General features: G+C 41.5%; 1 protein-coding gene across 1 annotated transcript; it reads left to right on the top strand.

The window, feature by feature from the left end:
• Positions 1-2822: 2822 nt before the first annotated feature.
• LOC135521275 (potassium voltage-gated channel subfamily V member 1-like) lies at positions 2823-7759 on the top strand. Its single transcript, XM_064947198.1, has 2 exons — positions 2823-3189; positions 6471-7759. Exon 2 carries the CDS (start codon positions 6518-6520, stop codon positions 7550-7552), a length of 1035 nt encoding a protein of 344 aa, XP_064803270.1. The 5' UTR covers positions 2823-3189; positions 6471-6517; the 3' UTR covers positions 7553-7759.
• Positions 7760-16291: the final 8532 nt, after the last annotated feature.

The following is a 16291-nucleotide window of genomic DNA, read 5'->3' as shown; positions in this document are numbered from 1 at the left end:
AGGATCGGGGGAAAGATGAACAGAGCAAAGTACATAGAGAGATCCTTGATGAAACCCCAGTTTGAGGTCCTGAGCAGGTTGAAGGTTCACCTTCCAACAGGACAACGACCCTAAGCACACAGCCAAGACAACGCCGGAGTGGCTTCGGGACAAGTCTCCCCTTCCAACCTGACAGAGCTTGAGAAGAATGGGAGGAAATACAGGTGTGCCAAGCTTGTTGCGTCATACCCAAGAAGGCTTGAGTCTGTAATCGCTGGCTACGGTGAAATAAACTGTTTTTTGCTTCGTCATTGTGGTATTGCGTGTAGATTGAGGGGAAAAAAACAATTCAATGCATTTTAGAATAAGGCTGTAACGTAACAAAATGTAGAAAAGAAAGGGTCTGAATACTTTCCAAATGCACTTTATCTGAAATTTTGTGAGATTAGGCATGTCTGACGCTTTTATAATGAAAAGAAGCAATCCATTTCCTGATTATCAAAGGCAACTAAATTCTCTCCTCTTTCCTTTCCTCCTCATCCGTTTAACCTGGTGTGTGAAAGCAAAGGTGTGAGTGAGGCATCACAGTCCATCTACATGACCGCCCTCCTAATAGGGTCCCTGCTGTTTGGTCCTATGGCACACAGGTAAAACACACAATCCACTTATAAATTGTCACGAGTTTAGTGAAGAGGTCACCCCAAAAATGTGAAATACCCCCGCAGGTTTGGTTGTCACTTTGCCATCCTCGTTTCCCTGCCTATCCAGTTGCTGTTTGGAGTTGCCTGCTGCCTTCTCCCCCGACATCTATGTCTACATTGGCCTTTGGTTCGTGATCAGCATGCCAATATCAGGCATTGCTATGAACACATTTGTGCGAGGTGGGGCAATACTCCAAGGTTGTCTCTTACCACAAACTTCAATCTCTAATCTCAATTAGCTAAAATATAACACCTTGTACTGTCTACAATCATCAAACAGTGTTTAACTATTGAGCGAGCTGACAGTCACCCCCCCACAGTTCCCCAATAGCTGTCCCTCAACCATTTGAGACCCCCCCCCAATGAATTCCATTCCCCACCCCCAAGAGCCCCCAATTTCCCTGAACTTAGATGGCGTTATATTCTGAAACATACCTGTTGGTGGTACTTATTTCTGTCTTATTTTGACCCTTAGACCTTCCAGTATTGGTGACAGTCATTGCAGTGACTGGAAAGTTTGCTATAGCAGCCTCCTTCACTATTGTCTATGTATATACTGCTGAACTCTATCCCACCATTGTAAGGTTAGTTAAATTCCCAATGTATACTGTTTATTACAGCAGAATAATATCCTCATTCTTCATACTGTGTGTCAAATTTTCTCCTCGTCCACTTTTGGATACATTTATTGCCATGTCCTTTTTCATATCATCCTTGCAGACAGAATGGTGTGGGTCTTAACTCCATCTGTGCCTTTGGGGTGGGCATCCTGGCCCCTCTAATGCATCTGCTAGATGTGTACCACCAGGCCCTGTCCATGCTCATCTGTGGCCTCCTGCCCTTCATCGGCGGGGGTCTGTGCGTTCTACTGCCAGAGACCCTCAACACTGAGCTCCAAGACTACATAGACCCACTCGTGGAGAAGACAATGTGGGTAACCTCTCTGTTTTATACATTTTAGCTGTCTATATTTGAATTGTGAAATATGTGAATTGAATCAAGCACCATACTTATGGATATTGATCTTGGCGATACCTCTCATGAACAGAAGATGGTGCCAAGTAACTTATCAATGGGAGAAATGGTACAGATATTACAGTGCCTCTGGAAACTGCCATCAAATTGCTTAGATAAATGTTAGTGGGACTACAGATAAATTAAAAAGTCTCAATCGAACAGTAGTATACTATTGATATAATAACTCTGTAGCCATATGAACTTGAAACTATCATTTTTCTTAGACACTTTACAGATAAACCTGGATCCTGATGTCCTGCATGTCACATAGGACCCTATTGTATACATATTCTTCCCATGCACATGGGTGAACAATGTGAGAAATGGCACATATAGATGGACAGTAATTGCATGTCTGGAGAGCTGTGGATGTGCAGTTACGGCAGACCAAGCCTGTCTCAACGCTTCCATAATTGCCATGGGAAGTGAAGAAAAGATCCGATGGCTCTCTGGGGTCAACGGAAGGTGAACTGTGACAAGTAAAAACGTAATGGGAATTCAGGAACCTACCATTTAAAAATAGTGTCCTGGATCTGTACAAATAAATGTGGATATTTTAAGAACCAAAATCTTACAAAAAAAAGTACTTTGACGTTTCTCCCCTGCATTGGCTTTCCTCTCATTGAACAAGGAAGGAAAATAAATCTCATTACAGAACTGAAATGGCAGGTAAAAATGTCAATTGAGGACCCTTGACTTTGTCTGATTCAAAGCATATGATTGGGGGATTTTTGCAAATACAAATGAGCTGAGAACATACAATGGTGCATGTAGATGAGCCCTTTTTCAGAGACATGTTTGAATGGACAAAAATATGTGTTGCAGTTAGAAAACCTTTGAGATGGGACACGTTTTTTAATGGAACAATTTTGTGAAATTGTCTACAATGCCATCTCTCTGGAAATATCAATCTGCATAATGTAATATCATTGATAAGCCAGCGTTCAAAACTTTCATATGAAATATTTATTTTCATGGTTTCTAATATAAGGTAAATTGGACCCATAATACATTTGCATGCGCTATATTCAGAAAAACGCCCTTCCTTGCGAGTGCTCGTTGCTACTCAACATTTTTAAACGGCACCGCAAGCCAAGAGGGTTAGTGCAATCCGGAATCCTTGGGACGTCCATACCATAACTTTATCCCCTACCATTAACCCTAACCAGTTTTTATTTCAACTTTAAAGGGGTAGTGACGTCCAAATGATCCAAGATAGCAAGGACAGTCAAGAGGGTCTAGTGCACGGTGCGGTGCGCATCTGAGGTCTTGGAGCTGTCTGAAACGCACGGAGTTTTGTCATGTTTTCTTCGAATAACTGGAGCTCTTTTTCACTTCTGCTTGCAAGAAGATAATAACCATGATCAACATTAGTGTCAAAACACATAACTGGCTGTTTTACGCAGAATATTAAAAGGAACTTGGCTAATGGAGAGGATGGAAAACTCAACTATCCCTTTTATCAAGAGGGAAACTCTCACTATATAGCCAGGTAAGACCAATCTTTTCCCCCTTGTTATGTTAAATTGGCTAAGTTATATTATTTGGGCTAGTTTCGTGGCTATTACTGTAGTTTTGTGGTCCACATTCCAGTAACCTATCTCTGACAGCAAAACAATTTAATGCAAAACATAATTTATTTCAATCTAATAAATATTTGGCAGCAACTTGTATATTTATTCATGATTCATATAATAACCAGAATATCTACAGCTATTTTTCATTCGAAACACATGTGTTGCTCTGTTATTACATAATCCAAACTGCTCACCTCTTAGGCTTACAAAATGTAGGTAGTTATTTTATTTGCGAGTGAAATTAAAACCATGAATACACTTCGTTTTCATTATGATGTGCCAGTAATATAATATTGTTATTGTGTAATAGGATGCCAGTTTACAATGTCTAGATGCCCCCATTTATTCTGCATTTATGCTCATCAAATATCTTCTGCAATGACCATTGATTGACTAATTAATTAATGTGATTGCTTGCATGAAAATCCAATTTACTCAATTCTACAGTCTTATTTTCTTTTCTCATAATACAGTTGAAGTTTAAATACACCTTAGCCAAATACATTTAAACTCAGTTTTTCACAATTCCTGACATTTAATCCTAGTAAAAATGCGCTGTTTTAGGTCAGTTAGGATCACCACTTTATTTTAAGAATGTGAAATGTCAGAATAATAGTAGAGAGAATTATTTATTTCAGATTTTATTTCTTTCATCACATTCACAGTGGGTCAGACGTTTACATACACTCAATTAGTATTTGGTAGCATTGCCTTTAAATTGTTTAACTTGGGTCAAACATTCCGGGTAACCTTCCACAAGCTTCCCACAATAAGTTGGGTGAATTTTGGCCCATTCCTCCTGACAGAGCTGGTGTAACTGAGTCAGGTTTGTAGGCCTCCTTGCTCGCACACGCTTTTTCAGTTCTGCCCACACATTTTCTATAGGATTGAGGTCAGGGCTTTGTGATGGCCACTCCAATACTTTGACTTTGTTGTCCTTAAGCCATTTTGCCACAACTTTGGAAATATGCTTGTGGTCATTGTCCATGTGGAAGGCCCATTTGTGACCAAGCTTTAACTTCCTGAGTGATGTCTTGAGATGTTGCTTCAATATATCCACATCATTTTCCTACCTAATGATGCCATCTCTTTTGTGAAGTGCACCAGTCCCTCCTGCAGCAAAGCACCCCCTGAACATGATGCTGCCACCCCCATGCTTCACGGTTGGGATGATGTTCTTCAGCTTGCAGCATCCCCCTTTTTCCTCCAAACATACCGAAGGTCATTATGGTCAAACAGTTATATTTTTGTTTCATCAAACCAGAGGACATTTCTCAAAAAAGTATGATCTTTGTCCCCATGTGCAGCAAACCGTAGTCTGGCTTTTTATGGAGGTTTTGGAGCAGTGGAGTCTTCCTTGCTGAGCGGCCTTTCATGTTATGGGGTGGCAGGGTAGCCTAGTTGTTAGAGCGTTGGACTTGTAAACTGAAATGGTTGCAAGTTCAAACCCCCGAGCTGATAAGGTACACATCTGTCATTCTGCCCCTGAACAGACAGTTAACCCACTGTTCCTAGGCCGTCATTGAAAATAAGAATTTGTTCTTAACTGACTTGCCTAGTTAAATAAATAAAGGTAAAATATGTCAACATATGACTTGTTTTTACTGTGGATATAGATACTTTTGTACCTATTTCCTCCAGAGTCTTCACAAGGTCCTTTGCTGTTGTTCTGGGATTGATTTGCACTTTTCACACAAGTACCTTCACCTCTTGGAGACGGAACGCGTCTCCTTCCTGAGAGGTATGACGGCTGCGTGGTCCCATGGTGTTTATACTTGCATACTATTGTTTGTACAGATGAACGTGGTACCTTCAGGCGCTTGGAAATTGCTCCCAAGGATTAACCAGACTTGTGGAGGTCTACAATTTTTTTCTGAGGTCTTGGCTGAATTCTTTGATTTTCCCATGATGTCAAGCAAAGAGGCACCGAGTTTGAAGTTAGGCCTTGAAATACATCCACAGGTACACCTCCAATTGACTCAAATGATGTCAATTAGCCTATCAGAAGCTTCTATAGCCATGACATAATTTTCTGGAATTTTCCAGCTGTTTAAAGGCACAGTCAACTTAGTGTATGTAAACTTCTGACCCACTGGAATTGTGATACAGTGAACTAAGTGAAATAATCTGTCTGTAAACAATTGTTGGAAAAATTACTTGTGTACAAAGTAGATGTCCTAACCGACTTGCCAAAACTATAGTTTGTTAATTAACAAGAAATTTGCTGAGTGGTTTTAAACACTTAGGTTGAGTCATTAACTAGTTTATGTAAACTTCTGAATTCACACAGCCATTTAGAGACATTAGAAACATGTAGAGTAAACACAACCAGAATATCTCCATACCCAGAAACGTGTTTGGTAGGACCATTAAGCTTTTGGTTTAAATAGCAATTTACATTTAGCCCCTTTTGGATTTGTTATTATATCAATTGGTGTAGCTTAGGCATTATCGTCTTCCTCTCACTTAAAATGTAGGAAAATCCTCATCTTTCACCACTTTTACACACAGGGCATGTTTTCAGTATATGGTAGTTCGTTTCAATCATGACAGGTGAGCATATTTTACAGTGTCTATATTCTTGCCAACAGATCAACTGCTCTGATATCCATTTTTCAGAATGTATCTTTTAAATATGTGTGGCTTAAAATTAACACCATGACGTTGTTGGATAGCAGATAAACTTAACAAAGGGAATTAATGATTAAAGGAATAGGAACATTAATTCTATTAATTAGGTAGGCCAGCTAAAATATTTAAATCTCCACAAAGAGCTTTAAGAAGCAGAACACGGCCAGAGGCTCTTTCCCTGTCTTCCCCTCTTTCTCTCTCTCTCTCCCCCTCATCTGATGTCTGACACGATGCTCTTGGTAGGAGCAGCCAAGGAAATGTGGATTCCTTCATTCAGGGAGCAGAGGGAGTTACCTGAGGATTAGGGATAACTAATGGCTGCTTCTAGCCAAGCTGTACAATGTATGCCCTTGCCACATGGCTAATGGGCTACACAGGGGATGGAACAAGCAGGGACCAAGTAGAGAATTCCTCTTGGAATTAGTATGAAGATTCTACCTTACATGTTAGCTGTTCTCTGTGGTCTCAATTGGATTTGGTGCCAGATTTGGTGCCAGTATTTTGAACCTGAACAAATGTTGACCTCATTGTTTACCTTTTCCTTGATACCCAACTGCACTCCTAGTCCCACTTCAGGTCTTCCCCTCCACCCCAGGCAGGCCTGTGGCCGCCATGATGAGCAGCTCATCCAGCCCAGCTGAGTTCTCCAGGGACAGGACCTCCCTCCTGTCCATAGACTCTAGCGTCTTCTACAGCGAGCCCCCTCCTGTCTGTGACTACCCACTCGACTTCTTCACCATCAACGTGGGAGGAAGCCGCTACGTTCTCTCCCAGGAGCTGCTGGCATCCCACCCAGAAACCCGTCTGGGCAAGCTGGCCCTGTCCACACGGGACTCTGCCCTGGAGCTCTGTGACGACGCTGACTTGCTGGAGAATGAGTTCTTCTTTGACCGCAGCTCACAGACCTTCCAGTATGTGATAAACTTCTACCGCACAGGCCACCTGCATGTCAGGGAGGAGCTTTGCGTGTTCTCTTTCCTCCAGGAGATTGAGTACTGGGGCATCGACGAGCTCTGCATCGATCCCTGCTGCCGGGAACGCTACTACCGCCGCAAGGAGCTCAAGGAGAGCCTGGACGTGCGGAACGAGGCTGTGGCTGACGAAAGCCAGGACGAAGACTTCAACGGCGCGGCGTGCCCAGATCTCCGGCGGCGCCTGTGGGACCTGCTGGAGAAGCCAGAGTCTTCACGAGCGGCACGCGCCTTCGGCACGCTGTCCATCATCTTCGTGGCGGTGTCCATTGTCAACATTGTGCTCATCTCGCTGGACCTGGGGAATGTGGGTGGGAACGGGATCGGTGACGAGAGTGGGGGCAGTGACGGGGGTACACCTTTCTTCGTGGATGCACTGGAATATGTGTGCGTGGTGTGGTTCACCGGCGAGCTGGTGTTGCGCTTTGTCTCTGTGCGCGACAAGTGCCGCTTCACCCGTAGCTTTCCCAATGTGATCGACCTGCTAGCCATCCTGCCCTTCTATGTGACTCTGGCAGTTGAGAGTCTGCACGGTGGCTCTACTGAGCTGGAGAACATGGGCCGCGTGGTGCAGGTGCTCAGGCTCATGAGGTCCCTCCGCATGCTCAAACTAGGACGCCACTCCACAGGTAATGTAGTTGTCTATCCAAACATACAGAATACGCAGCCATTTTAATCCTGTCATGATTCCTAAACCTGATGTCGTTACCTATCATTTGTCACGCCAAGCTGCAGTAGTCCAGGATGTCAGATTGTCCAGGATCTCAAAGTTGATTTTGAAGGTAGCAATCCAGTTGAGATACGTCATTATTTTCAAAGGATAGATCACTTATTTCTTTCTTCCAGCAACTCCATTAGGTGATTTGTAGATGTGTGCAAAAAGTACAGCAGGGTAGTCAGACAAGATGGCTGGTGTTACGTGTACAACAGTGTCATTGTAGTCTGAAGGCCAAAAAATCTGAAGAATCTGAAACTATAAGAATAGAAAGAGTCCAAACTTTTGTAAAACAGCACAGTGGAAAAAATACATGGCAGCTAGAAATCAGAACTGGATGGTCTTCAGAGATAGATGGGAGGGGTTGAGGGTAGCTGAAGGCTGGGACAAAAAAACAAACAAAAGATAACTAATGTAAAATGTACTGTCCGTGAAATGTAAGTAGTGTGTCTTAAGCTGGAAGTGGAAGGCTACATATTGTTTGCTATTATTTTACTCCAATTAGGAGAGGGGTGGTGGGGGAAAATAATAAAAGAAGGAAAATACATTTTACAAAAAACATATTAAATTATATACACAGTACCAGTCAAAGGTTTGAACACACCTACTCATTCCAGGGATTTTATTTTTATTTTTTACTATTGACTACATTGTAGAATAATATTGACCAAGTCCATATTATGGCAAAAACAGCTCAAATAAGCAAAGAAAAATGACAGTCTAAGACATGAAGGTCAGTCAATCCGGAAAAGTTCAAGAACTTCAAGTGCAGTTGCAAAAACCATCAAGGGCTATGATGGAGGACCGCCACAGGAAAGGAAGACGCAGAGTTACCTCTACTGCAGAGGATAAGTTAATTATATCTACCACCCTCAAATTGCTGCCCAAATAACACAGAGTTCAAGTAACAGACACATCTCAACATCAACTGTTCAGAGGAGACTGCGTGAATAGGGCCTAAATGGTCGAATTGCTGCAAATAAACCACTACTAAAGGACACTAATAAGAAGAGACCTTTGATGGAGGTTACCTGTGGATTTATTTCAAGTCCTACTTTCAAACTCGGTGCCTCTTTGCTTGACATCATGGGAAAATCAAAAGAAATCAGCCAAAACCTCAGAAAAAAATCGACCTCCACAAGTCTGATTCATCCTTGGGAGCAATTTCCAAATGCCTGAAGGTATACAAACAATAGTACGCAAGTATAAACACCATGAGACCAGGCAGTTGTCATACCGCTCAGGAAGGAGACTCGTCTCCTAGAGATGAACGTACTTTGGTGCAAGGAAGATACCACTGCTCCAAAACCTCCATTACAAAAAGCCAGACTACGGTTTGCAACTGCACATGGGTACAAAGATCGTACTTTTTGGAAAAATGTCCTCTGGTCTGATGAAACAAAAAAAATAGAACTGTTTGGCCATAATGACCATCGCAATGTTTGGAGGAAAAAGGGGCGGTGTGCAAGCTGAAGAACACCATCCCAACCGTGAAGCATGGGGGTGGAAGCATCATGTTGTGGGGGTGGAAGCATCATGTTGTGGGGGTGCTTTGCTGCAGGAGGGACTGGTGCACTTCACAAAATAGATGGCATCATGAGGCGGAGAAATCATGTGGATGTTTTGAAGTAACATCTCAAAACATCAGTCAGGAAGTTAAAGCTGGGTCGCAAATGGGTCTTCCAAATGGACAATGACCCCAAGCATACTTCCGAAGTTGTGGCAAAATGGCTTAAGCACAACAAAGTCAAGGTATTGGAGTGGCCATCACAAAGCCCTGACCTCAATCCTATAGAAAATGTGTGGGCGGAACTGAAAAAGCCTGTGAGAGCAAGGAGGCCTACAAACCTGACTCAGTTACACCAGCTCTGTCAGGATGAATGGGCCAGAATTCACCCAACTTATTGTGGGAAGCTTGTGGAGGGCACCCGAAACGTTTGACCCAAGTTAAACAATTTAAAAGCAATGCTACCAAATACTAATTGAGTATGTATAAAATTCTGACCCACTGGGAATGTGAAAGACACATAGCTGAAATAAATAATTCTCTCTACTATTATTATGACATTTCACACTCTTAAAATAAATTGGTGATCCTAACTGACCTAAGAGAGGGAATTTTTACTAGGATTAAATGTCAAGAATTGTGAAACTGAGTTTAAATGTATTTGGCTAAGGTGTATGTAAACTTCCGACTGAAAGGGAGGGAGAGGGCCAGCACACGGAGTAGTGGAGGGGTGAGCTCTGGTGGTAGTGTGGAAGATGGAGCACAAGAGCGGCTGTGGAGAAAAAGCTATGGAAAAGTTAAGTCAATTGGGTTAAAGATGGAATCCGCAGTAGGGGGAAACACCACTGGCTGCCCCACCACAGTTATTACTTTTGTTTCCGAGCTGAGGAGCGTCGCGAAGCATGGTAAATAGGTTCACACTGTGCTCTTTTATCACACGTGCAATGATGTCAGAGGGGTAAAAACTGTGCAAACTGATGTGGTTGTTTAAGGATTTCAGCTTTAAGACCATCATCAGAATATGACAATGTGTACAATGTATAGGACATATCTAAAGGATGATGAGGGGACAACTTTCATGTCTAACCTTTTTCAGTGTTGTGTTCTGACAACTATTGCATGTTCTGTCTCTTCTGTATGTGTCACATAGACAAGATGTACAGTATAGACTGAATTATATCGTGTTTGATATTAAAACACTTATTGAAAGATACAGTATGTGGTGGTGTATCGAACAGCACAACATGATTTCATTGGAGAGCAGATCTGCCTTCACCCTTGTCTCTGTTTCCTGCAGGGTCACAGTGAAACACCAAAAGGGCTCTGAGAGGAGGAGTCTCTGAGTCAAGTCACGACAGCCTGTATGCAGAGCACACACACATGAATATCCTGAACTGGTTAAAACATTATTTCCACCCAACAACCCCAGCAGTGGTAGATTAGCAATGACAAGCACTGCTGCTGCAGACCCTAACCTTGGCGGTTCTAGGAAATATAATCACGCTCTAAAAAGAAAAGGTTAATGGAAGAACTTTTAGGGGTTCTTCAAATTGAAACTGTGGGGAACCCTCTTAGTTCTTAAAAGGCTTCTTCAAAGAAACCCCTTTTATTGGTTCCTCAAATAACCTTCTGGAGTTACACCCCCCCCCCCCCCATTATTATTAATCAGCATAACAATATTTTAGTTGTCAGTGTTTTATGATTTTAGTGGCAAAACATACTTCAAAAGCCAAATATGACAAACAGAGCACCAAGTTCAGTGGTGAGACTTTTCCAAGTCTAGCCCACCTGTGGAAAGAGAAGCAGAAGTACCTGACTGTTATCACCACAGGAGTTCAAGTACTCTCTCCTTCCCTCCCTTTAGCCTTTCTATTTGTGTCAAATGCAGAGAGATCATCCAGCTCATTTACAGTCACTTGAGATGTGGAGTTGTGCTTTGACACAGCCAATGTATACCCAAATGGCACTTAAAGTGTGATGTCGGGAAAATGGTGTGCCAGTGTAAGTGATTTTGTTGGTAAGAGGAGAGGTCGTGACTGACAATCCACAGGGCACAAACTGGTTAAATCAACCCTGTTCAAAAATAGATACGTTATAATACGTTGACAAATTATGTGGAAAATAGATTGGATTTGAAAAAAGTAATCAAAAATAAATTGTTGGTTGAGAGTGAAAGGTTTGTGAAATGTCCACAACAGGATTATGTTATCATGGTAACCAATTTTCAACACAGACAAACCTTGTAAAAAAATATGTTGAATTTGTACCTTTTGAAACAATGTCAGGTCTTCAACATAATAACCACTATAAGAAAATAAACAATAGGCTGGGCATAAACTCCTACTGGAGAGTTGCTCTATCTACAGCTATCATTTTGGTCTCCCATCCAAGTTTATTTTTACCAAGCCCTGCTTAGCGCTGATATTTGTCACTGACTATTACCAATGTGCGATCATGAGAATGATTGTTGATAAATCGCCACTTAATAGATTCACTGTTGCTATTAAAGTCATTCCAAAGGGTAGGTTTAACAGAGCAAATGAAATGTGACCATACTTTATCAATTATATAACATCAGTGATACTATTGAGGCCTGTATAGCATTTGGGAAGTCATCAACTGCTGTTTAAACTAAAAATAGACAACATGTGTTGTGCCTTGTGTTTCAAGCTGTGGTTGATTTCAAATGGAATTTTGATCATATATATTGGATTCAGGTCTGTGGAGATCTTCACAATTGCTATAATAATCTGTTCAGAATCTCAAACAGCTCTGACCACTTGCACCATGTACTTAAATAATCTCAATTGCAATCCAGGTCATTTGGTTGTGCTAGCATATGAAGCACATTGATAACACATTAAGTTGTTGTATAAATGAAAACACAAAATATCTACCCTTGTATTCCCATTTGAACTTTGTTGTGCTTTTAAAGGGTTGAAAGCACAGTACAACACAATACAACTTGCTTTCAGAGTAGAATATTTTCTCCATGTAGCACTAAAACAAAATGTTTTTCCCACATTTCTCCCCTGCAGTCACCTATAAATACTGTAAATGATAGACTGTACATACATAGAGATTATACTGTATTTAAGCATGTAGGAAAAAGATTTCCAGACCATAGGTGTTTTAGCCTATTCCAGACCTCAGCTTCAATGCTTTTCCCAACCATTCTCAAGAAAGTATTGTTTTTACTCCTGACCGTCACAGATTCCCTTACATGGCTATTGGGCCACTGGGCCAGCCCCTTATCTCTTGGCCCTGATGTTATGGCCAACCTGCACAGATGTCAATGCATTATGGGCCGGTCCACATATGAGGACAGTCTAAATATTAATTAGCAGTCTGAGACATTGGGCATACAGCACTGAAGTAGTGATGAATGTTTTCATTAAATGGAACAGAGTGGATTGCATGCATATTGTAAATCTACATGGTATGGCAGCCATTTTGAGATAAGATGCAGAAGAAAATTGATGTATAGTGAACCCTTTCCCGACCATTTCTGGCCAAACAAACAAAATGGCGGTAGTTCACAGCAGTAGTTCTCACTTGGCAGAACACATTTTTTATATTTTCATTATGACACCTTGTTTTACCACAAGGGACCTCTGGCCTACTTATTTGTCTAGACCAGTGGTTCCCAACCTTTTTTAAAACCTTATCACACATTGATGGGATGTAAAATTCTTTGGCACACCTAAAATTTCCCTTTTAATTTATTTAGTGGTAATGACTTGCATCTCATCTGAGCCATACTGCAAATCATCTATTTTATGTGACAAAAAAATTAATATATATATATACTATATAATAAAATATATATATATATATATACTATATATATATATATATATATATATATATATATATATATATATATATATATATATGTTAAATAGGGTTTATTTGAAATATTTTTGTAGTTTTGATAGTTCCTTTCTTATGATGGTTAATTTAGCTTAGAATGGTTTGGGCTACAGATGAGCGGTTTTCTGCATGGCAAATGTGCAACCACGGACATAAAGCCATGCTCCGTTTATTTTTATGGCAGAGGCTGTGGTATAGCTAAGCACAGAGCCATAATAAATATCAGACTTGCCTGTGCTAATGTTTTTCCCAGATGAAGCAAAATTATACAAATGACTTTGCTCGTGATGCACACCCCTCAAACAGCCTGAGAAACAAGATCCCATTTCATGTATTATCTGACTGGCACTAGTGCTCCTAAGTCAAAATCCCATGTACATTCCACATGTCATGTTTAGCCTATAATTGACTGTTACATTTTTTTCAATATTAGGAAAGGTTTCAAGGCACATCTGAGTTCCTGGAGGCACATCTGAGAGTTCCTGGAGGCACATCTGAGAGTTCCTGGAGGCACATCTGAGGAGTTCCTGGAGGCACATCTGAGGAGTTCCTGGAGGCACATCTGAGGAGTTCCTGGAGGCACATCTGAGGAGTTCCTGGAGGCACATCTGAGGAGTTCCTGGAGGCACATCTGAGAGTTCCTGGAGGCACATCTTGAGAGTTCCTGGAGGCACATCTGAGGAGTTCCTGGAGGCACATCTGAGGAGTTCCTGGAGGCACATCTGAGAGTTCCTGGAGGCACACCAGTGGGCTGCAGTACACCGGTTGGGAACCACCTGTCTAGACGAGAGAATCAAGGACAATAATCCACGTCCATCTCCAGAGTGTATCTCAGTACACTCATTCAATGTTATTGGAGGGATTGTATCATTTATACAATGTTCTATCCTCTGTATTTGTATTTGGGGAATAAATGACAAATACAGCTGGCATCAACCCCAGGAAAACGTTTTGTGTTGGCAGGAAAGTTATCAACATGAGAGTGATAATAGTCCTTTTGATGCTGCATCAGATGAGTCCCGTTTGAACAGGCCCTGTGAGTTTTCATAAAACACACATGAAGCTCAAATAATAAGGGAGTCAGTCAGACAAAGCGCACCAATCAGCATGCTCTCTGGTGAGGCTATTGGAATATAATTAATTAGCATGTGTTTGATCTACAGGGATGAGAGCACTATCCATGTCCCAGCTGGACAAGTACTTCCAAACCTCTGGAAAAAAAACACACACACACAGTCAGGCAAGCTATTTAGTTGTATATGTGTGTGTGTGTGTGTGTGTGTGTGTGTGTTTGTTTGTTTTTTTTGGTTTAGAGATAGTGTTTAGAGATAGTGTTACAATTTGGGTTAGGGTCAGAATTAAGGTTAGGTTTAGGGTTAGGAGTTAGAGTTAAGCATAGTTTCGGGGTTAGGGGTTTGGGGTTAAGGTTAGTCTTAGGTTTAAGGTTAGTGTTATGGTTGGGTTAAGGGTTACATTTATGGAAAATAAGATTTGGGATTAGAATCAATTATTTGGTCCCCACAAGGATAGCAAAACAAAACTGTGGGTGTGTGCGTGCATGCGCGGGTGTGTGTGAGAAAGAGAGAGTGTGTGTAGACTGTGATCAGACACCACCCAGACCAGGCATGTCATAACAGTTTTTCCTTCAGATGCTTTATGGGTTGAACTGTTTATTTTACTGCATCCTTTTCCTGGATTCTTTTTAGAGGATATATCTCTTGGGTTTTACAAGAAGCCCCAGTACAAGTTACTTACACTAAACAGACATACAATACTCAACCGATGTTACCTTTTAAAAGAGTAACTATCGAACATAGCCAATAGCCACTGTTTTGTATCTCATACAAGATGGTAATAGAGAGGAGAATATAAACTGTTTTAGTTTGAATGCTAGTTGTGTCTAAGTACTTGGACCCCAAACTCAATTCCTATTTCATGTCTCTGGAAGCAGATTGACTTGATTAACAGTTCTTTCCCTGGGGTAAATCTTTCTGCCCGAGAGAAAAGGTGAGACATCCTGCAGCCCTGCAGCTGTTTAACATACAGCAGGTTTAGTCAGGAGACACTGATACTGAATATAGTTTACATTACTGATCACAATATCATACTTTCTTGTTAAAATGTATGTGAAATGTATGTCAAGATGTTTAAGTTTCTTTAAAAAAGATTCCATTTGATAAACAACCCTGCCTTCTCTGCTTTTACTTTCCCTGTATATCTCTGGCATCTTCTCTCTCACTCGTTCTTACTATTTTAAGATGACCGTAGAGTGGTTCAAGGAGGGATATTGTTGTTTGGACAGGCAGAAGGACATGGGCTGGGCTATGTGGTACATCTTCTTTTAGGAGTATGGGGAGAAAGAGACATGAGAAGAGATTGACCTGTAATTTCTGGTAGTATTTCACAAATAGGTCAGAGTAGCAGAGGACAGATGTGAGTATTCAGTGTGTGTGAGATCAATAGGATATTTATGTTTTACCACATGTTCCCCCATTTCCTCCCTCCCAATCATCTCTCATTTTGCTTGTACTAAAGCCCTGTCGGAAATAGGACACACCATCTACTGTAGGTGAGTAAAGTACCAATGCTAAAGAAGAGGGCTTTGTTACACCGTTGTTTATGACCTCTGTTGTCGTTTATGAACATTGTTGACATTGGCAACCAACTGTTTCATCAATGTCATTTGAAGCGAATCGGGATTGCAACTTCATGGCTAGTACCGTGCCTCAATCTGAAGCAGGATGGTGCAGAAGTCAAAATGAGGGCCAGGCTTTCCCAGGGCAGAGAGAGAACAAAACACGCCATGAGGCAAAAACACTGCTGGGACACTCAGGGAGAGAACACTGGGCCAAGATCACTGAAGGTTATGGAGAAACGTCCTGCTATAGCTTCAAAACTATCCTCACGTTCTAATCGTATGGTTATAAAAGAATGGACTTGCAGAACCCAGCTCTGTTTTTTACCTTTATTTAACTAGGCAAGTCAGTTATGGACAAATTCTTATTTTCAATGACGGCCTAGGAACCGTGGGTTAACTGCCTTGTTCAGGAGCAGAATGACAGATTTTTACTATGTCAGCTCGGGGATTCATCTCGCAACCTTCCGGTTACTAGTCCAACACTCTAACCACTAGGCTACCTGCCGCCCCAATACCGAGCATGTTGTTTGTTGCTGGGGCTATTTCAAGTGTCTCGTGTGCGTAGATATCTGGTCCTCCCCCCATCGCTGAGGCCCTGAGCACAAGCCTTTCATCCCAAACTTCAAACGTAGTCTCATTAAACCCTTACGTCACACAGTCCTCAAGGAGTGCCCATTTTGGA

The sequence above is a fragment of the Oncorhynchus masou genome, chromosome 29 (assembly GCF_036934945.1).
Source record: "Oncorhynchus masou masou isolate Uvic2021 chromosome 29, UVic_Omas_1.1, whole genome shotgun sequence".
In the NCBI taxonomy this organism is placed as follows: domain Eukaryota; kingdom Metazoa; phylum Chordata; class Actinopteri; order Salmoniformes; family Salmonidae; genus Oncorhynchus; species Oncorhynchus masou.
Note: the sequence above shows the minus strand (reverse complement) of the source record. Positions and strands in the feature narration are given on the sequence as shown.